Source organism: Drosophila montana, unplaced genomic scaffold (assembly GCF_035044405.1).
Source record: "Drosophila montana isolate Dmon_TW-CO22-7 unplaced genomic scaffold, ASM3504440v1 contig_2178_1, whole genome shotgun sequence".
Taxonomy (NCBI): Eukaryota; Metazoa; Arthropoda; class Insecta; order Diptera; family Drosophilidae; genus Drosophila; species Drosophila montana.
The window spans coordinates 2,560,603-2,583,927 of record NW_026997075.1 but is presented as its reverse complement, the minus strand read 5'-3'; the positions used below and the strand labels follow the sequence as shown (position 1 = coordinate 2,583,927).

Genomic DNA, 23,325 nt, shown 5'->3' with positions numbered 1-23,325 from the left:
ATGCAATGGTTAAAAAAATATCTATAAAACAATACAAGAATTTGAAATATTCATTTGTTGGCCGGTTGGTTGGTATTTAATTTGTAACAACGTGGCAACTCTGTCAAACAAACGGTGCTTCATAGAATGCAATGTTGTTTTTGTTATAACATAATATAACAAAAAAAAAAGAACTCCAGTTTTAATTTCATTTTTGGAAGTGATAATTTTATGAAGATACGTTCAGTTATAGCAAGCAATAAGTGAGTACATTCATTATACAATTTTCTATATACAAATGTGGTAAAGTAGGCTTTAATGATATTTTTATATTGTTGAACTCTTAGTACAGAAAGGAAACTCTATTTAGCGATTTGCTGCCAGACTGCACGATGCCCACTGCGCAGCAGACGCCTCAGCAGCAGCAGCAGCAGCAACTGACCAACGAGGAGAGCAATGGCGTCAATGAACCAAAAGTTGAGGACGATAATATGCCAAATTTGTCAACACTGTCGCTAGATGAACTGAAGCAGCTTGATCGAGATCCCGAGTTCTTTGATGATTTTATTGAGGAAATGTCTGTGGTACAGCATTTAAATGAAGAGCTTGATTCAATGATGAATCAAGTAGAGAACATATCGCGTAAGTTCGCTCCGAAATTTTGGACAATTTGACTCTAAAGCTACTCTATACACAGGTGAAAACGAAAGCAAGGGCACCCATCTAGTTGAACTAAAGAGACGGCTCAGCGACGACTACACGGCGCTTAAAACGCTTGGTGAAAAATGTGACCTATTGAACAAGAAATACTTGAAGAAATCGGAGGAATATGCACCACAGCACATTCGAGTAAAATGGACTACAGTTTTAAATGGTATTGATAATTCTAATAAGAAGATTTTCATACAGGAACTATTGCAAATAGCCGCCTCTAATGCGGATGCCGACTGTGATCGTCATGTGGAGCATTTCCTGAATGGTAAAATCGATGTGCAGACCTTTCTCAATACGTATCAGAGCTCAAAGAAGATTAGCGCTGAGCGCAAAGCCAAGGAAGAACGGCTGGGCACCCAGCTAACCGCATTGGAACGTGCAGGCATTTAAGTAGATGATTATGCACCTGCTATTGCTCGTCTACTTAAGCCCAACTCGTTATTGTGTTTTACTGTTTTGTTCAATACAAAGCCGCAATATATAGAGATTAAGCAAATAGCAACGTATTGTAGAACTTGCTCGCTCGAGAAACGTGTAAAATCTAGTTATATTTATATATATACATCATTAATTATAGCAGTTAAGTCGATAGGGCAATCAAATTATGGTTCTTAGTTATATTTTACTATGGAATTTGTGTAATAATTAACAGTGTATTGTAATTGTCGCTAGTTGTGGTGCGACTGTCCAAATAATTTATTACCCAACAGAATATGTGCATGTACTAAGGAATTATAAAAGTGTATGACCTAAATATATTTACAAAGATTAACGTTAATGCGTGCGTGCAGATTATATTTTAGAATTTTAACCAAAGCAACTCGTGTGAATAAAGGCATATACATATGTTTAGCCCCAGCTGTCGTGCTTACTTGTAATATATTGTATTACAAATTTTCACTAGAAACATATGTAGATACAGCAATTATTTCGCTAAATTTAAGTTGGTCGGTTGTTTTCGGAATCTAAGCCCGCATATTTACCTTTGCATTAGTTTTCCACATCCTGCCGCCAATTGCCATCGCTAAGCTGTTGGTGTTTTATTAATAACACTGCAGCAAATGTATCGATTGGCTATGTATCGATAAAAAATTAAAATAAAATTAACTAACACTTGACTATTAAAACAGTGCTTATAAACGTCAGCATTTGCGTTCCCGCCAATATATGTTTACATTCGCAGAATACACTTCATTTGTGCGGCAATCATTGCGAACATTATAAGTTATAACAAATCGGATAAATTACATATTAAGTATGGGGAAGTGCACTCTTTGTCGCTCGAGCACAGATGACGAACTGCGTCTTGGCAAGTTTCATAGCCGTGGTAAAATTGATGTGCATGAGAACTGTTTGGTATGTAAAAACAATGGTGCTCAAAACAAAACACAATATTTACGAACACAATCAATTGCTATAGTATTTGAGCTCCAATCTGGTACAACGGGGCAATGGGAGCAATGACATTTTGAATTTTACTGTAAAGGATATTCAAGCCGAATCGGAACGCACCAAATATTTAGTAAGTTTTATACAGCTGTAATTAATAGCAAGCCGCCATTCTGCCTTACACAGGGTGGCTCAGCTACCTGCTCAATTTTAACATAATATATATTGTTTTTTGTTTGTTTTTTTTATTAATTGCAGTTTTGTTGCTACTGCCGTAAGGCGGGCGCCAACATTGGCTGCTGCAAGCCCGGTTGCCGCAAAACGTTCCACACACATTGTGGGCTAAATAACGGCTCACAGAATCAATATGTTGGCACATACAAATCGTTCTGCAATATACACACTGAATCCTACCCAGAACGTCCCAAAGCGAAGGAGATATGTGTGATATGCTTTGATCTGCTGGTGAAGCCGGGGAATACGTTTTGCTGCACCAAATACATGCACGGCAAGTGCTGCAACAACGGCTGGTACCACAAGGACTGTCTGCAGCATTATGCCAACTCGGCTGGCTATTTTTTCAAGTGCCCGCTGTGCAACGATGCTGAAAGATTCCGTTTAGTTGCATACTGGGGCATCACAGTGCCGGATCGGTAAGTTATTGTAATTAAGACTTGCGGTGTCATCGAAAAGTCGAGGTTTTTAACTTGGTTCATTTTGCAACAGTGATGCCTCTTGGGAGGAGAATGATGCGTTCGCCGATCAGCTTGTAGTCCCGACCCAGTGCACTGCCCAAAAGTGCGTTAGTGCCGGTGGACGCGAAGGCAGCACACTGACAATGTTCTACTGCGTTCTGTGCGGCTCGAATCCTATGCATACGGAATGCACGAATCTTAAGGATGAAACCTATCGGTGCAATGATTGCAGTGCGGTTCAGTATAATCCGTCCATGTATGAGACTGATGAAACCGATGATGATGATGTCCACGTCGACGACGATGACGATGATGATGATGATGATTTGGATCCACTTGAAATATTTGCTGCGATGGGAACTCCCGCCGTAGGCAGCACAACGACTCGCCAATTAAATCGTGTTCTCCCACAGAGCAGCAACATCAAGTATTCAATAGCCGATTCCGACTCAGAATCTGATTTTGAATGGAATGATTTCACATTCCGCACATCACGCTGCACAAATGAGAAGGAGAACGTGACCAGGGCAAATGCAATAATAACAACCACAACACGACCCAACACAAATGCGACACTGCGCAACACTGCACCACTGCGCACGTTGAACCGTCAAACATTCCCCACGCTGATGATGGCTGGTGGTGGCCAACGTAACGGGGCTCAACTAACTCGTTCAAGTCTGTCCGCTGAGTCCCGACACAACAAAGACGCTGGGTCTCTGCGTTACCGTACTCGTTCGCGTTCAAGGCAAACTATTGCCAGATCGTCAACAGATGAAATGGAGCTGGAGGACAAGTGTAAAGAGCAGCCAATTGCACGACGCACCCGTAACTCGCCAAGCGCAATCGAAAAGGATACATCTCCATTGATCTCGCGCGGGCGACGGCGCACACGCACCATCGCGGGGCAGAACCTAAACAGTGGACTCCATTCGCCATTCGATATATCATGTGTGGCAAATCGCACACGCGCTCGTTCCCGCAAGTAATGACTGAATGGGTACTAAATCCATAAGTGTCTTGTAAAATAATTTAATTTAACCATATCATCTTTGTACATAGCAGTTGCTTGTTAAAGCATATTTTTGTCTTAAGTGTGTTAAATTAGGTTTTTTATGTATAATATTAAGTTGGTTGAGAGAAGAAAACTAAGTGAAAACCTAATTTTTTTTTTAAATAAGTGTTGTTAGTTCTCTATTACACATACCATCAAATCAAGAATTTTGTATTTTCATTTTTGTAAGCTTAAGAACAATGTTCCAATGCATTCCTAGTATTTTGTTATAAATTAGACAGAGAAAGAGAGATAAATGCGTCCTGCTCATTTTCATAGCAGACAGAAGAGTACACTCGAAGTGCTTGTGGAACATTCAAGAAAAATACATATATTTATAAATAACTGTAAATGCATATATTTTTTGATTTGATAACTAAAAACTGTTAGTTTTAGTGTGTTAATGCCATCTAATAAATATGTGATGCTAGGAAATAGTGAGAACGTGGCATAAATGACATGAATACTCGTAATCGATATCACAATTGTTCTTGTCCTAATCGATGTTATAGAGATGCCATCTGGAAACTTCGATTTTAACCGCGCTAATAAGTGTTGCTTAGTTTTAAGAGGTACTGGATATTTCCAGGTTATATATGTTCAAATCATGGCACATAACAAATATATTATTTGCTCTTTTTATATTAAGATTGCATTCAATAAGAAATCGTTAAAGTTTTGGAATCCAACTGCTATCGATGATATACTCAGTGCTGTAAAAGGTCGCACATATTTGTATATCGTTGGCAATATCGATACATCGATGTATTTTTTATATCCGTACTCCATTCCATATATATACGTGCGTTAGTAATAGTTTACTCATAAAATGCATATAATTTAAGAATATGAATTTAATTAAGTTATTGAAGCCAGTCAGCAGAGCAGGTGCAAAATAAACCAAATATAATTTAAACACAAGAGTGCATATATGTGTGTGGAATTTTAACTTACAACGTCTAATAATAAAAGGCATAATTCGCTGGCATTGTGCGCAAGAAAGAGATAGGGCAAAAGAAAGAAGTTGCTAATTTATTGTGCGTGAGCGTTGTGTTTGCTGTCAGTGTGACATTAATAGCTTTGTAATTGTAATATTTTTAAATACGCATAGCAGATAGTAGCCAAAATATTAACGTATCAACATTAGCAAAAGTTCAACTACGCTTCCGACACACCAGCAGCAAAAGAAACAGCAACAACAATAACAACAAGTCGGCCTCTGTCTGACATTTCATGCTTTGCGGCCCCTATCCAAATTGCTGATAAATACATGTACATGCAAAAGCAACACCAACATCAGCAGCAGCAGCAGCGTCAAGTGCTTTAACGCCGGGAATTAAATAACAAGTAACAAACTATAAACTCTTCGTACAACAACAGTAATAACAATAGCGAGCTTATCACACACACACACATCCGCAGCAGCAGCAGCCAGAAGAACAACAGTTTATCATATTTGAGCAACCGGCAGCAGCAGCAGCCACCATCAACGCTGTGAGTGCGAGCGAGAGGCAGAGGCACACGCCAGTGTATATGTTTGTGGGTGTGTCTGTCTGTGTGTGTGTGGGAGCAAGGCACAGGCACGGCTAAAAAACACCAACAACAACAAAAAGCAGCAAGCAGTAGCCGGAGCAGCAGCAGAATATTTTCACAAATTTTTGCATTGTTCAACTGGACGGCAGCGTCAACGCCGCTGCCAGCGTTAACCTCAACGCCGATTAACTGTAAATTACAACAGCAGCTCCAAAATGGCACGCCACTTTGATCATATGTTCAAGCTGCTTATAATTGGCGACAGCGGTAAGTGCAACTGCAAATATTTCCATACACACACGTACATACTAACACATGCATGCATGTATTTTGTACATACAACATGCTTGCATTTTTCATGCATCTTTTGCACCTGCCCAACAGTAAAGCAACGTTAAAAATAGCAACAAACCAATAAAAAAAACAAAAAACAGGGAAAAAGCCTGCACTGCTTGTGCTCAATCCCAATTTGTGCATTTGCCTGGCCCACGGCTTTTTTGGCTTGTGTTTTTGACCGATTTCTTTGTTTGGGTTTTGTGTTTGCGTTTTATCTGAGCCCAATCAGCTGTTTTGTCTCTTTCTCTGTCTGTTGGCGCAAACTGTAATGTAAAACAAATTATAAATCTGTTTGCGGCTGCTGTTTCCTAACCCCCCATTTTTGCTACACGTTCCATCCATTTAGCATTAGCGTGCTCTTTCTCTCGCACTATGCACGCTTATAGCTTATCGATATACAATAAAGATTAATCAATATATATACATATGTATATATTTATGTTGTGAATGAAAATGAATTCTTTTCAATTCGACATCCTGTATTTATAAGTGTTGCCAGATCTTGAAATAATTGACTTTTGCTGTTACATAAGGGGACTTCAAACTCGAAATACGAGTATCGAGTACATTTGCACTTATATGGAAATATAAAATTTGTTGATCATTTTATTCTTAAATTGCATTTGCCACAAAAGTGTCGGTTATTGCGAACTCATAAACAGCTCGAAATGCAATCGAGTTGTCGCCTCTGCTCAGTTTTAAGGGCGTTTTGAGCAACTGCAATTGTAATTAGAGAACTGCCAGCTACCAAATGATTTGTTGTCGCTGTTTGTTGTTGTATAAACAGAAAGTTTCAACGATTGTTATACACTTGCACTTGCAAAGCAAAAAATGAAAAAAAAAAAAAATCCACTCACACAATTACTACATAATTGCATGAAACTGATTTGTACACGCCTCCCCCAATTTCTTCAATCTATTCATCTCTATTCGTGCATTGTTGCAGGTGTAGGCAAATCTTCGCTCCTCATACGATTTTCAGATGACACATTCTCGGGCAGTTATATAACGACAATTGGAGTGGATTTTAAAATACGCACCGTTGTGATCGATGGGCTGCGGGTAAAGCTGCAGATCTGGGATACGGCTGGACAGGAGCGCTTTCGCACCATTACCAGCACCTACTACCGCGGCACCCACGGCGTGATCATTGTCTACGATGTCACGAATGGCGACTCCTTTGCGAATGTGCGCCGCTGGCTGGAGGAGATACAGAACAATTGCGATGTGGTCAACAAAGTATTAGGTGAATAGTAGTTGGGACAATATAATCTAAACATTTGTATATTGGAACTCTCTCTTTTTTTCAATTGCTCTTACAGTGGGCAATAAGAATGATGATCCGGATCGCAAGGTGGTCATAACAGAGGATGCGCAACGCTTTGCGCGGCAAATGGATATTGAGCTATTCGAGACATCCGCCAAAGACAACCTCAATGTGGAGGATATGTTTCTGTCCATAACGCGACAGGTGCTGAATCATAAGCTGCGCACCGCCTCCGATGAACAGCAAAAGGATCGCATCCAAGTAAAGCAAAGCAAGAACAAAGGAAAAACCAACAAATGTTGCAGTTGAAAGCGACGTCGTGGCAGCAGCAGCTGCAGCTGCAGCAGCAGCAGCAGCAATCCGATGTGGATGAGGATACGTTGTGGGGGCGCGTAGTACAGGTTCATAAGGCACACACTCGAACACATACACACAGAAACTTAAACACAGATAGACAAACATATGTAGCTTACACACACATACACATGCACAAGACAAATTTTTTGTTTTTTTTTTGTTTTAATTTTGTAATGCCTCAGAGCCGTTAAAAAAAAAGTGTAAAGCGCAATTAATTGTATTTAGCAATTTATATACATATTATACACATACACATATATATATATATTAATGTATATATATATAGTAAACAAAAAACAAATTGCATATTTATACAAGAATATATTTATATTTAAAAACGGAAACAAAACAAAGAAATTTGTATTTACGATAATAACAAGAAAATCAAACAATAATTGCGAATACGCAGCCGACAAATTGTGAACAAATGTGTATGGTTTTTATCATTTACCTATCGCTGGCATTCGTCATGGAAAGTTTTTACACGCAGACTAACAAATATCAACTCAATATTGTATAAAATTAAAACATATTTTTACATAGTTGCGACTATTTTTTTTTTTTACAGTTCAGTTAGGTGATCTTTGTGGCAACTTCATCGATATAGAATGAACTCCAACAGTTCCACAAAGCCAGCGAAAAGCCAACTACTTTTGCTATTTGACGCCCATGTAAAACATTTCACTACCCATTTAGTTGAATAATTAACATTAATTACTAATTTAACTTTCGTGACTATGTAAATTAATTTGCATTTGTTTTCGAAGCGCCAATTAGATATGATACTGATATTACATAATATTGTTTATGAGCGTATTTTATATTTTTATATAGACCTATAAATCAAAGTCGTATACATATTTGTTGTGTTTCAACACCAAATATAATTATTTAATGGACAGACTTTTAGAAAGTGCGGTAAATCCATAGTCAATTATATATGTATACGTATATATATATATATATTGACTATGGATATTTATAAATATTCATGCATACATACCATATTAAAAATATACAGAATGATTGATATGAACGTTATCAAATAAAGTAACTAATTCAAATTTTAAAGAACTTTCGAAATTTATTACTAAATTGGCTAACGCTTTTTCACATACATAATATATCTTCAAATTCGATTTGCAAATTTATAAACTAAATTGGCTTGTAGAAATTTATAGAATTTTAGCTTGGCTACGCTTAGACCAGAAATTGTTACTATTTTCGAGAGAAGTAAGCTCATTTTTCGTATTCAGTTATTCAGTTTATCGATGTCTGTTATCGATAACATTTGTTCTAGGTTCTAGACAATCGATTTCTTCTCCATCAAATGTTGACAGGGTAGAAAATAATGCTCGGTTTTTACCTTCCGATTTGTTAATCGATATGTGTTATCGATAAAACAAATATATCGTTAACAAAATCGATGTTAACAGACAGTTTCAAGAATATTTGATTGCAATTGGCTGCTGTATAGGCGAATGAAATTACCTGGTGGAGTATTCATATGTCTGTCAGTATATAGCTGCAATTGGAACGATCGTTCAGTAAATACTTCTTGAATTTGAAGCACTAAGCAACATTCGACTATTATATCACAAAAACCCGATTTTGAGCTGTATGAAGAGGAAGAAAAAACGGCTATATTGGCTTGCCGAAGATAAGGTATACCTCTGAGGAGGATTGTAAGGCTGATTTTGTTGAAGATTAATTGAAGAACAATATTTTTCTAAACGAAAACTCATTTTGCGGCCTATTTTTCCAAGAGCTATAGCCCGATGTTGCTAGAATTTAGTTCACAGCACTTAAATTCCAAGTTTGGTTAAAATCTCTTGAAAACCCCAAGTTTTTCATTCAATAGCCTAATGCTGGAACTTTTTATATGTTCTACATTAAGACATTTCTATCTATCGACGCGGCTGTTGCTACCGATCAAATATATGTATACTTTATGTGATCGGATATGTCTTCCTCTACGTTTTACGTTTGACTGTAAAAGAAGAGAATTGTTTTTTGGTTTTATAATACATAATTATGTAGCTCTTTTTATTGTAATGTAAGCCCAAGTTTGTCAGTGAATTAGGTGCATTAATTTAAATATTTGTTGTTCTGTTTATTAATTATTTCGATTGGAAGCTGAGTTGAGCTTGAGCCGTGTGTTGAAGTGTTGGCAGGCAGTGCGGCGTTTGCTATCCACCCACGCAGAGATGGGCCAGCGCTCAGTGGTATTTGGCCACTGGGAAGGTGCGTGTCTGGCGGCAGGAGATGAGCGCATCACCCGACTGGCCATGTGGACAACGGCAGACGGCGAGATGTGCCTTCGCCTCGCAGCTGGCGCCCGTGGCGCATTTGCCAATGCACGGATCGACGCACTGATAGTTGATGCAGGCCCTGTGGTCCGGGCACTCGTTGTTGCTCAGGCACTCACCCTAAAATACAGAGAGTATGCGTGTATATCTGAGCCGGTAGAGAGATCTTGAGCTCTGACTTACGCGTGAGCAGTGGGAGAGTGGATTGCCAGTGTGGCCCGGCATGCAATTGCAGACGGGTCGCTCGCGTCCGGTATTGTCGTGGCCGGGCACACAGATGGCATTGGTGCCGCACGGATTCGGCTCGCACAGATCCTCCTTGGTGAAGGGGCGACAGTGCACGAACGGATCGCCCGTCATGTCGCGTGGGCAACTGCAGACGGGCGTCAGGCCGCGCAGATTACAATCGGCACCAACGCCGCAGGCGCCATCGCACGTATTCTTGCAGATGCCATAGAAGCAGGCCGGCCTGCCCGCCGGGCAGTCCGAATCACCATAACACTCCGGCCGGCACTCAGTGTACGGACTGCCAATATAGCCCTTGGGGCACTCGCACAACGCCCTATGATTGGACACCGACTTGCAGTTGGCCCCGATGCCGCACTGTCCACAGGATGGCACACACTTGTAGTTGCTGCACATATCCCGGCCGCCGCAGTCGCCGTCCTGCTCGCACTCGTGGCGGCAGCCGCTCAGCGGATTACCCAGAAAGCCATGCACGCAGGAACAGGTGGGCACTCCATTAATAATCTCGCATTTCGTGTTAATGCCGCACGGGCTCGGATGACACTGTTCCTCTGTGAATTCGTGAAGGTTAAAGGTAAGTTAGTTATTATATAGAGTATATTGGTTCCTTATATCAATACCCCGTCCTTACATTTCTTAAAAGCTATAAAATCTACATTATTTGGAGAAATTATGTCGAATGTATTGAGTTTCAAGACTACTCCACCTTACCGAAGAGCCAATCCCGACTAACTTCGATGCTTAGAGTCGAATCCTTATGAAATTCTCGTAAATTGATAAAAGTATCTACCAAAGACTTAACTCTATATGGCAGAATATAAGAATTCGACTTTTTCAATTTTGAGAGAAACGCTTAGAGGTTAACGAAAATTCAAATATTTCCTGATACCCGTGAACATATTTCCATGAGATATGTCTAAAAAAATACCTGCTACCAGATCGATAATTATAAATATTAAGAATATGACAATTCTTTCATTTTATTCGATGATTAATGTGAATATTCATGGGAAGTAGGTGAAAAATGGGTGGAAAACTAAAGACAATCCGTAAATAATTCCAGGAAAATATAAATAAATATAAACAATTAAAAAAATAAAATAAATAAATATAAACTCTCCCTTTTGTATGTATCTGCAAGTGTATTAAATATGCGGATTGCAAAAAAGAACTCATTCATCTACCTCGTTTTTCGTACTAAAGTGAAGAATTGTCTATTATATATTCTATAGTTTAATTAAAAACTGCAAATTGCCTGCGACTTTTATGGGAAATATATCAATTGAATACATTTTTATTTTTTGCCTAACTCTGTCGGCGGCAACTAAATAAATTTCTAATTTGCATGAAAATTTATTTGAATGCTGATTTATATGCATTTACAATTAGCATTTAGCTCAGGCCCATAAATTGAGGGCATGTGCAGGCAGTTGCCCACACATGATACCCTATATGAGGACACATGAGACGCCTACTTGAATATATATGTATCTATATACGATATATACATATATATGCATAACATTACGTAAATGTGTATATAGATGGGCCGATGGTCAGTTGCGGAGCTGTGAATAGTTTAGTTAGCGGCCAAAAGTCGGCCACATTTGAGTTATAACAAATTCATGCATTGCCCGTTGGCGAGGGGAGGGTAGGGGAGGAGGGATCTTTGGGATACGCGTGCGTATCAAATTGAGCAAATCTATAAATAAATATTAAGCATTTAGCTGTTAGTTGACTTTGTTGGCCATTGCAGCGATTATGGCCGAACTTTTGTCATGGAAACAAATACCAATTTGGAAACTTGCCTCCATTATAATCATCATCAATGAAGGAAATACAGCGAAATATAAGGAACTTCAACTGGCTGGGCATAGGGCAAATAAAAAAGCAAATTATAAGTAAAAATTATGCGCATAAATGAGCTTTGACTACTTATGTATTGTGAACTGGCCCAGGAGCGACTCGAGCCGGTCGAGCTAGCGGGGCTCCGATTTATTCAGGGGCCATTTCAAGTGGACCTGCGCCCCCAATTCTCCCCAATTATTTGCGCTTTGTTGCTGGGCTCAAGTGCGTGTGAGGATAAGTACGAGCTGTGCGACTGCCCCCTTAAGGGGTCAATGCCGGGTCCTCCGGCGACCTGCACATGAATTACATGACCCTGCATAAATCACACAATAACCGAACAACAACGAAAACAAAACAGCCGCTTATTAGGGATACGCTAATGTATACCCTATGCCAAATTATCATATTTATTATTAGAAATATTATAAGCGTCAGCTCCGCAAAACCCAAAATAAGTATTCGCCGCTGCGGTTCGCGGCTTGCATCAAGTCCCCGCCTTGGAATAAATGTGTTTCGTCTACGTTTTAATAGAATATTTGAATTTTTAATTACTAATTGCCCGTTCTACTGAAAATATTGCAGTTCCTAAATATTTACACACATAAGTTGCGGGCTAAATTTGTTCTCTACCCAAAATTGGCATCTGGCAGGAATTTTTAGGTATATCCAATGTTTTGGCAATAAACTATTTAAATATTTTTATATGAAGTTTTTTTTTGTAACAAACTACTTTTGAGCAACATAATGATTGCTTCGGGTTTCATTCGATTTGGAAATGAGGTTTTTTGCAGCTTCGGCTTAAGCTCAATTTATAGCCTTGAGCCTAGACAATGTTATATTTATATATATTATATTTAGCCTGGGATTTGAGCCCGAATCGTGATTATTTAGCTTGTATAGCGAGAACTGAATTATTGTCCAAGTATATTTTTGGACTTAATTGAAAATGTGTTCAGCTAATAGATATTTGAATGTATCTGAGACATCTTAAATGTTGAGTTTACTTTAGGTTTTCAATCATGGATGGCAGACTCCCAAAAGTATTTCATTTGGAAGTTTAATTAAGATTAATTTTGCATTAATTAGTTAGCAAAAGTGAATACCAAGTCTTCGAGCTAACTTCCAGATAATTGTGTAGCATTTGTATCTCGTACAAGCTACACGATTTGAATGTATCTGAAAGATACTTTCTGCCAAGCGTGTCGTCACTTTTCTATTAGATACAACTGCATTTTACGTTTAGTTATACTAACATTGTATACTTAACTATTTAAGATACCCTGTAAGTAGTTTCCAGACTGTATCTTTAGCTATTTCTAGACTTCCTTACGACAACACAGCTTATTTATCGCAAATATATTTTGACTGATATTCCAGATGCCACCTCTTACCACCATGGGCTGTCAAGGGTATATCTGTTGTTTATATAAACACAAATACTTGTTTGTATGTCCGTAATCGGGTATCGACTCGACTTGAGTCGACTTCTGGTTTGCTACGATTTCGCCTTCGCCTTCGCCTTCGCCTACTTGGCCCGTCCTTGATCTTGACAATTGCAAAACAAAATACCAGCTAATTACCATAATATTACAAAGAGCAAGTGCGTTTTGCATTGGGCGTACAAAGTTGTTGTTGTTGTTTTTGTTGTATTGTGTTGTGTTCAGCGCAAATATTATGCAAGCCAAGCAGCCTACATTCGAAAATGTATACTGCGACCCAGCCCGAAAATGGCGATATTTGGTCAAAACCAGTTAATTGGCTTTAAAACAATCAATAAAAACAACAACAATGAGAGCCGCAACAACAATAACAAGAGCGACATCAACAAATCTGACAAATATAATGTGATGTGTAATAAATGAAATATTTATAAAGGGCATGTCCGTGAATCATTGGAACAGTGATTAGTTTATTGACTTTCATCCATGAGAAATCGGACTAAAAACTGCCATATTCAATATTGGGGAGCTTTTAAAATAATCAGCCTCTTAAATCTGAAGCCTGAAGCTGAAGGCTGAGCTTTTTTTGCTTTTGAAAAATTCGGAAAAATGCTGGAATATATAAATAAATTCCGTTTCGCATTTAAATAACTATAATAATGCACAAAAAAGCACAAATGAAATTGGGAGATTTTAAATTCATTAAAAAAAAATCAATATGAATAAACTACAATATTCAAGATATTTAACGAGATATTAGATTAACAAGATATTTAACATAACAAACATCTAGCGAAGAGTCTGAAATATATGTGTTTTGGGGTTGAAATATTCATAAACACAGATTTCCACACATTTTTCACGTGATATTGTGGATTTGGCCAAACTGTACTATGAATATGCACATTGCTTTTAAAAAATAAGTTTGTGGCTGATTAAATGCCATAAAAAAATGCCAAAGAAAGCAGAGGGAGAGATAGAGATAGAGAGATCCAGAGTCTCTTATGATAAATCTTCTCCAAGAGATAAACCAAGTGATTTATCTAATATATATACTATATTAGCTGAAAGAAAAGCAAATAGGCGAACCGACCGACAGCTCAGCAAACGGAAATCGTATTGGTTTCTTTCCACTGGCATTTGCGCAATTCTTACCTGGATCGTTTAGATGGCAGGCCGTGTAGGGATCTCCATTGTAGCCCGCTGGACAGCTGCAGACGGCCACATGATTTCTGGCCTGCAAAATCCGTGTGCGGTTTAAATATGAGAAATGGCGAAAAAGCGTGAGCACTAAAAACAACTCACATCACAGTTGGAGCCAATACCGCAGGCGCCCACACACGGGTTAACGCAGCGATTATCCTTGCACTGGAGGTCGCCCCGACAGTCGACGTTGTCCAAGCACTCGCCACGGTTGCAATGCGTAAGCGGATTACCGCTGTAGCCGGGCGGGCAGGAGCAGACCGGACGGCCGCCGGCTGCCTCCTGGCACACGGCGTTCACGCCGCACGGATTTCCACTGCAGCCGTATGTCTGGGCAGCTAAAGGAACCCGCAACACACACGAGCGGCGAGTGAACGGGCGGGGGTGAAAAAGGTGTGGAACATTGCGTATAGGTGTTTCGTGCATTGGTGATATGGTAATTTATACTATGCGATTATTTATGTACATTATAGACTGTTTATAAAATAGGTCAGTGTGTGTGGGTGTGCGGGTGTGTGGGTGTATGGTGGTTGTGTGTGCTGTTAATGATGCTTTGTGCTACACGTGGAGATAAGTAAGTGCTACAGTTAGCCCAAGTCGTGCTCTCTATTATGTGTACATATAATTCTAGCTGTTGTTAACCGATATTGTTTTCTTGCTTCAAATTTAGACATTGCTTTTCCAAACCATTTTCGCCCATGGAAAAATTACAATTGGCTACCGTCACTTGTCGCAGTGGATTTTCCGAAATCGGTGGATTACATGATAACATGACTTTGAAGTCGATCGGTTTAAAGTGATTGAGTTGCAATCAACATCTATTCATTATTTTATGGTTTAGATATTTTCAGCTTTGAAGCTGATCGTAAAAAACGGGGAATTTTGTCTTTAGCATTAGTCCTCTATTTTTCCACCGGGACGCGTGGATGTTTCGGAAAGTGTGAAAAACATCTTTTATGACAAGCATTTTAGAAACGACTTTAAAGCTGATCCGGATGGTAAATAAAGAAGGTTTCACTCAACTGATTCCACCAATTTTCCCCTGTTGCGGATGGATTTATCTCACTCTGCATTTATATCTCATAAGGTAATAAGCTCTTAAGGCTTTGGCTTGGTTCGTTGATCACCAATCAGTCAGTCAGTCAGTCAGTCAATCAGTCAGGACAAACAGTTTAATATATAGAGATAGATATACACATAGGTGGGTCAGTAGATTGGTGGGTGCTGCGGCGGTTAGCGAAGACATAACATGTTGAGGGGAGCTTTGTAAATACCACGTGTGTAGACCGGATCTTGATAGATCACGCGCTGCTGGGAACGCCCATCGCCATAAGTGTAATACGTACGATATGAGCAGTTGACACAACGTTTCTCTAGTTTTTTACCTATGGTACTCTGGCAGCCCAGGGCCAGTAGTATCAATGCCACGCCCAGTAGCTGCTGCGGCTGTGAAAGCTGAAAGAGATTGGAGGGAGAAGAAGGGAAGAGTATTAATATTGTGGGTTGATACTGTAATTATTTTGCTCTTATTTCAAATACGCAAGCAAACCGAGAGTACCCGACTAGAAGATACTCTCTTTAAAGGTCAAAGAGTGCTGAGAAAAAGCTGCAAATATCTATAAGTAATAATTTTTAGAATTTTAACTTTACCATAGTGTAAATCTTCTAGCTCTCGACTTGCTTGGTCTTAAAATTTAATATATACTAGATCTTTAAATAAACATATGTGATTTAAGGGCTTAAGAAAGGTTGGATAGGAAACTTCATTCTTCTGTTACAACAAATTTATATTTATTCAAAAGAGCCCGACTTACAAAATTAATCATAATTTTTGTAAGCTCTTAACAATAGTCCATTGAATTTAAAATCAAATTTTATACCATAAAACGTAAATCATGGAGTTGGTTTAACGCTTGTAAGTTGCTTTAAAAATGTATGAAGGTGTGACGCTATGCGTCATGGGATTCACTGGAACCATCAGCAAAAATATAAACAAAAACAAAAACAAAAATATAAGTAAAATAAAAACAAGATAAAACGACTATTTTCGACACGCCGATGTTTTAATACCCTTATAAAGTGTAATACCCTGTGAAGTGCTTTGAAATAGCTTGAATAACGAAAGATTGTTCCGATTAAAGCTTTATAATATGGCAGTCCGATATGATAGGGCTTTATAAATGCGATGTTTGGTCAAAATGGAGCTATGCCATATAGTAGAAAACAAAAGATTTGATACCCTTGTAGACATACGGCTTGTTTGAAATCCCAAAGATTGTTCAGATAGAAGTTATACAATATAGTCGTCAGATTTGATGCGTTTCTGCAGATATGTTAGGAGAATAGGGACGACTATAAAAGCTATTTTTTGTCAAAATGGAGCTATATGATCTAGTATTCCGCGTTTGGTCAAGATATTTGGAAAAACAACAAGTTTTTTTATGAGAAAAATGCATTTTTAACTGATTATTCCTATGGCAGGCTATATGATATAGTGGTCCGATCTGTCCGATTTGGACATATACTGACTTAACATATTGCTAGCTTTAAGACTAACAGACGGACTTGGCTATATAGACTCGGTTGTTGATGCTGATGGAGAACACATCTATATACAAATATATTTTTGTTTATGTCTCCTACTATGTGTTACATATTTTGTGACAAAATTATAATACTCTCCCGCAAGTGTGTGAAAATAAATATTTAAGTATAGAATATGGAAATGGGAAAAAAAACGACGTCATCTTTGACTATGACTATGTCCGGCCAGGGCATAAATGCGATTTAGTTGGGCTACTTAATTAGAATGTTTGCGATTGGTCGATTCTGCCCAGCAGCTGCTACCAGTTTTGGTAGTGCTCTGTGCTCTGATGGCTTTATTGCTCTCTGGCCTATATAGAAATGTCAGCGAGATAAATTCGACAGGCTGGCGATCATTGTTTGCGCATGACACATCAAGTAAAAACTTGTCGTTGCCGCTTCTTGGCGAGTTCGATTTCAGCTTAAATATGAATCAAGAACTCGGCCAGATTATGCAAATTGCCAGCTGCTTGACTGAATTGCTTTTGGCCCGAATAGGCAACATATAATAATAATTTAGTCGCACAGCAGCTGCTGCAAGGTCAAAGCCAAGCGAGTGGGTGGCCCAAAATGACGAAAGATTTGCAAAATGTTCTTAAAATAAAATTGATTGAATTATCTATACGATGTTTGAGTAATTAAATTGTAAGATAAAACATGGTACAAACTAGACAATTGGCTAAGACAACACTTGGCTGGGCTGCGAGCTCGGATCCTCGCCGTGCAATTGCTCACTTGGATAATTCACCTACTTAAGCATTTATCTGAGCTACGTGTAGCTAATTAATCTCAGCACTTTCAACTGACTTTGATTGATAAGTTCTAACTGATCTCATTATTGGGAATTTTTCGCTATTCAACTTTGATTTATCATTTTTGGAGCGTAGCTCGTCAAGTTCTCAATGTATGTGACATACTGCAATGAAACAGTTTATTTATAGCCCTTCATTATGGGCATAACTGATCTGACGTAGTTCATTAGCTGAAACTCTCTTAAAACCAGCTTAAAGTGGGTGTGCCTAACTAAGCATTAAGTAAGTATTAGATGCTTTGCAGGACAATTTGATATATTTGCTATGAATCAACAGCTTAGTCGATTGAGGTTTATCTATATCTGATTTCCAATATATATAGCTGTTTGTACCTGATATTCAATAGTTATTTTAGTTTTTGTCTGAATTGTTAACTATTTAATTGTTTACCACATTTTCTTAAGGTTTGAGAGGACTCCCAAAAACTGACAAAAATAGCTTTTAAATCTAATTCATAAAGGGGCTTGTCCCTTCTAGCGCACTTCAGAGACTACAGGGTACATTCTATTTGGTAAAGGTAAAATCTTCCGATAAGCATATTAAAAATTCAAAAGAACATTTAACTATTCAAAACATGTAAGAGGTTCTAGTCGGAAGCTCCCGACTAGGGGATACCCTGAACCCTCTTCTTCCGAAAGGCGATAGCTATAAAATGAAAGATACTTGATTTATTTGTTTGGTGACTCTAGCTCATATTATTTGCCGAAAGTGCTCAAAAAACAGGATATCGATATCGATTTTTATCGATTACTTGGAAACGGGCCGAGTTATCGAATATCGGAAAAAACTCGATCTGCGCGGGGACTAGCAGGACCTACAGCTGAATAGGTTCTCTAGCTCTTATAGGTTCTGAGATCCTTGCGTTCATACATACGGACGGACGGAGAGAGGGACGGAAGGACAGACGGACGCACGGACAGACGGACGGACGGACAGACAGACGGACATGGCTAGATCGACTCGGCTATTGATGCTGATCAAGAATATATGTACTTTATGGGGTCGGAGATGCTTTCTTCTGCCTGTTACATACATTTGCACAAATACATTATACCCTTTTTCCCATTTTCAATGGGTTCAGGGTATAAAAATGTATACATAATGAACGTATACAAATTTTACACCATATTATTTGAACATATATTTGATGTTCTATATTGATTTGATATCAAAGATGTTTATATTGCATCGACAAATCGATAGATTAAGAATTTAAAAGCACATTTAACTATTTAAAAAAACTACATTAAACTATATTTAACTGATCAAATCGTCTCGTCCTTATAAAGCAGACATATCTCATTTGATGCTCCCGATTGATTTCATACCGAAGATGTTTATTCGTCTAATTTGCTTGCAATATATATTTTTTTTATATTTTATCAGTTCCTATTTGGCGAGTCTCTGATTTATTGGGCAGCCACGAATTGCCGGAAGCAAACACTTCAAATAATACTCAAGCTGAGGGATTTTCCAGTGACGCCGACGCTTTGACTTTGACTACTTCTCGAGTGTTTCTTAGTTTATTTGAATATTTTGCTCACGTCGCGTAGTTAATGCATTTTTTATGTCTTGTCTTTGTGTGTAATTTAACAAAAAAAAAACAAAAACAAATAGAAAAAAAGAAGAACAACAACAAGAACAGCTTCATCAGTGTGAAGAGTTTCGTTTACATCGGACCGTTGCTCACTCAACGACACTCACCATTTTCTAGTTACACTTCTTAAGAACAACAAAAGAAATCGTATATATATATATATATATATATATATAGTTATTTTATTTGTTTATAAGTAGTTATTGTTAAATTAAATTTATATGCCACTCGAAGCGCTCGATTTGAACTGAAGCGCCTTCTAGACGGACTTGGGCTATTTATAAGTCTGTCCAAGCCAGGCAACCGCCTGTGCCTCAGCCTTAGTCTCTGTCTCATTCTCTGTCTCTGTCTCTGTCTCCGTCTCATTCTCCAAAAAGGTCGCATAGCTGAGAACAGCTGAGAATTGAGACAACGCAACGTTGGCGTCATCAGCCATCAGCCATCAGCGTCAGTCTCCGAACTCACTTTTTAATACCCTTCACCCATTCATGCTTAAATAGGGTATAATATTTTTGTGCAAATATATGTTACGGGCAAGAGGAAGCATCTTTGACCCTATAGAGGAGCTGAGTCAAGTTGGCCATGTCTTTTTGTTCGTCCACTTATCTTTCTCGATAACTTCTTCCATTCTCTCGTAATATCGATAAGTATCGATTCTGGGACATTGTTTTTTATGATCTAAATAGCCCAATCTTTCAGTCATTCAGGTTCTGGTATACTTTATAAAGAAAAGTATATAAATAAAATGGTTAAAGCTTTGCGATTGAACTTATACTTTCGTATGTTACAGTTAGACCGATCGGACTACAAATACCGAAGTAAGCAGTAGAAGGAAGCTAGAATGTTTGTAATGTTAGGATATCTGCCAGTCGTGCACTTGCGACCAGAACACTATTGTTTTTTTAGACCCAGTTGACTTGACAAACTTGGCGCTGTGTTTGCCAGTCGGAACTGCTTTTTGCTGTCGTTCTGTTTGATTTCAGCTGAAAGTCACATTTGCTGTTGCTCTGCGATATATTCAGTCAGTCATTCATTCATTCACCCAGCCATTCATTCATACTCATGAAGCGCCCAGCTTGGCCATTGGGTTATTAATAAGCGCGTAATTGACAACTTTGACTTTGCTTAGGAGGTTCTCACCTGCGTGGGCGTCGCTGTTTAATATTATTATCTTTATTGTTTGTGCGCTAAAAACTGGCTTTGTGCCATCCAACACCTAATAAGACTAACTGCCGAGAGCCCCTGCTCGCTGTGTGCAAAACATTTTATAATTACATTCTGTTTGTTGGAATTTAAAAAAAACCCATCCCATTTATTTAACCATTCTTTGGGAGAACTGGTCATAAATAGTCTTAATCAACATTTGCGAGTTACCACTGTAGCCAAGCGTAGCCCAAGCCGCACGATTCCTATTTCCATTAATATAAAACTCAAAATGTTGTTGTCGCTAATGCTGGCCGAGTTGATACCCTGTAGCTGGGTTTTTCGGTAATACGATAGAGTAAATTCTTCGGCAAAGGGGTTTGGCATAATGTCTATAAAATATATAAAGCTGATGCTCGTTTGGTTCATAAGACACAAACAGAACTTATCATGAAAAATGAATATGTGTCTAAGACTAAAATTAATTCAAGCCTTGTTTTTTTTGTATATTTTAAAAATTGAAATAAAAGAATTCAATTGCAACCTTTAAATGCGCGCCCGTTCTACTGAAAATATTGCTGTCCGTAAATATATATAATATATATCTAATTTCTACCCAAAATTGCCATCTATCAAATATGTTTAGATATATCCAATGGTTGAGACCCAAAATTCGTATGGCATTGTGGCTAATTCAACATCAAAAGTCTTGTATTTAAAAAATGACGATTTCTGAAGAAAAATATGGTTCGGTTTGGGCCTTGGTTCAGTTGTTTTATTGATCAAATGGTATTCTTAAGATAGTCCAAAGTAGATTGCGATTTCGGGCCCGAACCACTTCGTTTTAAAACCCGTTTGCAGTCGGGTTCAAGGCACCCAGACCAAGATTTAAGACTAAGATCTAAGTTTTCTCTGATCTACAGATTGGTTTCATCCTGGTGTATTCCTCCAGTACGCCAACTTCATGGCATTGTGACATCTTTAAATTGTAAGCATATCATACCCTGCTTATATGTTTGAATAGTTAGAGTATATAATTTATGTATAGAAGAGATGTTTCTTATAAAAATTGCCATATAGTTGGCTCATTTAATCAAGTTATTGGCGGCTCATAATTTAATTTCGTCTTTAGCCGTGCTTCAAGAATAGTTAAGACATTTCTTAGATTGTTTGGCTGCGTATTTAGATGCGCATTATTAATTACAAAGCTCGCAAATATGGCCATGTGTATAGCAGGGCATTATCATATGCTAATGCCTACATATGAGCAATTTGTATCCGATGAAGGCGTTTGTTTTTCTTTACGAGCACCAAATCCGGGACTTGTAAACAACATTTTAGATACGATTCGAATCTCTATATCACATATGTACATATAAGATGCTAATTGCAATTTAAATACAATTTTATACATTCATGCCCAGCATTAAATATATATTACAAATATCTATATATATATACGGATCTGTATTTTTTTTCTAGTAATTTATGTTTTTAATTTAGGCATGGCCGGAAATCTAGGGAAAAAAGTGTGCTTGTAAAATAGTTTTGTTCATTTTCATTATATTTAATTTCCGTCGGCCCAAAACACAACATTTGCTTGTTTCATTTTTTTCTTCATATACATATACATACATATATATTAAACAATGCAAATAATGCCTAAAAAAAGACAACAAATGTCGCGAGTGAATTTGTTAAATATTCCGTTTCCCTGTCGCTTTTTTGTTAACATTTTTTACGACTCTTTTTTTTGGCTAACAATTCTGGTTAAAATGTCAACGAACAAAAGTTGAAAAAAATTATTATTTAAATTAATATGTGGAAAAAACGCGCTATAATAATTTTGCTATTTCAAATAAATCTATAAAAATGAACACACATATATTTTGCTATAATCTTGGGCTTTGCGGTTACAATTAAAAATGTTTCTTTGAACTTGACATCATATATCAATATATAATTATAATATATGCAATCTCTATATATAAAACTGTTTGTCTTGGCTGATTGACTGACTGACTGACTGACTGATTGGTGATCAACGCACAGCCCAAACCGTCAGAGCTAGGAAGCTGAAATTTTCACTGTAGTTACAGGTGCACGTTAATACGAGGTTTCGGGAAATTCCACCCGCATGCGTTGAAAAATCGCGAAAAAATTTGTATGTAACTTTTTTGTTTACCATCCAATCGGCCTTAAACTCAATTTCAAAGATTTTTGTTCAAATTAATTTGAGGGGTGTTTGACACTTTTAGGAAAATGCATTCCTCCTTGGTGGAAATAGAGGTCAAAGATTTGGTAGGTTACGTTTCGCTCTCAAATTCATTTCCACAGATCTATAAGAAAAATAATTTGAGACGTGTTTCACACTTTTGGAATGCGACTCGAAAGATTTTTTGTGCGAAGTTTTAAGTTGTGTCCGATTTGCTTCAAACTTATTTTCAAAGCTCTACATAAGAATGTAATGAATGCGTGTTTCAGCGATTTGGGAAATTCCACTCGCAACATTGGTAAATTGGCGGAAAACGTTTGAATGAAAGTTGTTTGTTAACCGTCCGATAAGTTTCAAAATCATTTTCAAAGCTTTTTGAGAACGTTGATTTTTAACATACGTGCCACGGGCAAGGCCGGGTTATACCCGCTAGTATATATAATATAACAATTTATATAGTCAATATCGAAGCGTTGCCATTGATTAAGCCAGGGCCTTGAATAGTTATTAATATTTAAATAATTTAAATAAAAATAATATTATGTGCCAAATGGAAAGCTGAAATTTACAAATTTCCAATTTCAAAATTTTATTAAGTTTATATAA

General features: G+C 37.8%; 4 protein-coding genes across 6 annotated transcripts; 3 read left to right on the top strand and 1 right to left on the bottom strand.

Annotated features, from left to right (window-relative positions):
* Window positions 1-91: 91 nt before the first annotated feature.
* Vsp37A (Vacuolar protein sorting 37A) lies at window positions 92-1,551 on the top strand. Of its 3 annotated transcripts, none has more exons than XM_064680696.1 (4): window positions 92-242; window positions 327-621; window positions 677-828; window positions 877-1,551. In XM_064680696.1, exons 2-4 carry the CDS (start codon window positions 372-374, stop codon window positions 1,081-1,083), a joined length of 609 nt encoding a protein of 202 aa, XP_064536766.1. In that variant the 5' UTR covers window positions 92-242; window positions 327-371; the 3' UTR covers window positions 1,084-1,551. The 3 variants fall into 3 exon arrangements, with proteins under 3 accessions (XP_064536766.1, XP_064536764.1, XP_064536765.1); XM_064680694.1 differs by having other exon boundaries at window positions 96-242; window positions 350-621; XM_064680695.1 differs by having other exon boundaries at window positions 106-242; window positions 350-621; window positions 889-1,551.
* Window positions 1,552-1,752: 201 nt separating this feature from the next.
* On the top strand, window positions 1,753-4,189 carry Phf7 (PHD finger protein 7). Its single transcript, XM_064680997.1, has 4 exons — window positions 1,753-2,049; window positions 2,114-2,215; window positions 2,341-2,735; window positions 2,809-4,189. Exons 1-4 carry the CDS (start codon window positions 1,951-1,953, stop codon window positions 3,764-3,766), a joined length of 1,554 nt encoding a protein of 517 aa, XP_064537067.1. The 5' UTR covers window positions 1,753-1,950; the 3' UTR covers window positions 3,767-4,189.
* A 438-nt stretch (window positions 4,190-4,627) lies between these two features.
* On the top strand, window positions 4,628-7,866 carry Rab35 (RAS oncogene family member Rab35). The gene is made up of 4 exons (XM_064680941.1): window positions 4,628-5,178; window positions 5,254-5,631; window positions 6,647-6,946; window positions 7,023-7,866. Exons 2-4 carry the CDS (start codon window positions 5,580-5,582, stop codon window positions 7,274-7,276), a joined length of 606 nt encoding a protein of 201 aa, XP_064537011.1. The 5' UTR covers window positions 4,628-5,178; window positions 5,254-5,579; the 3' UTR covers window positions 7,277-7,866.
* Window positions 7,867-9,347: 1,481 nt separating this feature from the next.
* On the bottom strand, window positions 9,348-19,604 carry aspr (asperous). The gene is made up of 6 exons (XM_064680969.1): window positions 19,469-19,604; window positions 15,644-15,824; window positions 14,472-14,707; window positions 14,322-14,403; window positions 9,817-10,430; window positions 9,348-9,753 (listed from the first exon to the last, which is right to left on the bottom strand). Exons 1-6 carry the CDS (start codon window positions 19,469-19,471, stop codon window positions 9,544-9,546), a joined length of 1,326 nt encoding a protein of 441 aa, XP_064537039.1. The 5' UTR covers window positions 19,472-19,604; the 3' UTR covers window positions 9,348-9,543.
* Window positions 19,605-23,325: the final 3,721 nt, after the last annotated feature.

Bases quoted from the DNA above. Each gene is read 5' to 3' on its own strand.
- Phf7 (XM_064680997.1), top strand. From the start codon at position 1,951: ATGGGGAAGTGCACTCTTTGTCGCTCGAGCACAGATGACGAACTGCGT. The intron at 2,050-2,113 runs GTATGTAAAAAC...CAATTGCTATAG, and splicing joins ATGTGCATGAGAACTGTTTG to TATTTGAGCTCCAATCTGGT. The intron at 2,736-2,808 runs GTAAGTTATTGT...ATTTTGCAACAG, and splicing joins GGCATCACAGTGCCGGATCG to TGATGCCTCTTGGGAGGAGA.
- aspr (XM_064680969.1), bottom strand. The intron at 10,431-14,321 runs GTAAGAATTGCG...ACGAATTCACAG, and splicing joins CTGCCATCTAAACGATCCAG to AGGAACAGTGTCATCCGAGC. The intron at 9,754-9,816 runs GTAAGTCAGAGC...TCTGTATTTTAG, and splicing joins CACTCTCCCACTGCTCACGC to GGTGAGTGCCTGAGCAACAA.
- Rab35 (XM_064680941.1), top strand. From the start codon at position 5,580: ATGGCACGCCACTTTGATCATATGTTCAAGCTGCTTATAATTGGCGAC. The intron at 5,632-6,646 runs GTAAGTGCAACT...GCATTGTTGCAG, and splicing joins GCTTATAATTGGCGACAGCG to GTGTAGGCAAATCTTCGCTC. The intron at 6,947-7,022 runs GTGAATAGTAGT...TTGCTCTTACAG, and splicing joins TGTGGTCAACAAAGTATTAG to TGGGCAATAAGAATGATGAT.
- Vsp37A (XM_064680694.1), top strand. From the start codon at position 211: ATGAAGATACGTTCAGTTATAGCAAGCAATAA. The intron at 243-349 runs GTGAGTACATTC...AACTCTATTTAG, and splicing joins TCAGTTATAGCAAGCAATAA to CGATTTGCTGCCAGACTGCA. The intron at 829-876 runs GTAAAATGGACT...TCTAATAAGAAG, and splicing joins ATGCACCACAGCACATTCGA to ATTTTCATACAGGAACTATT.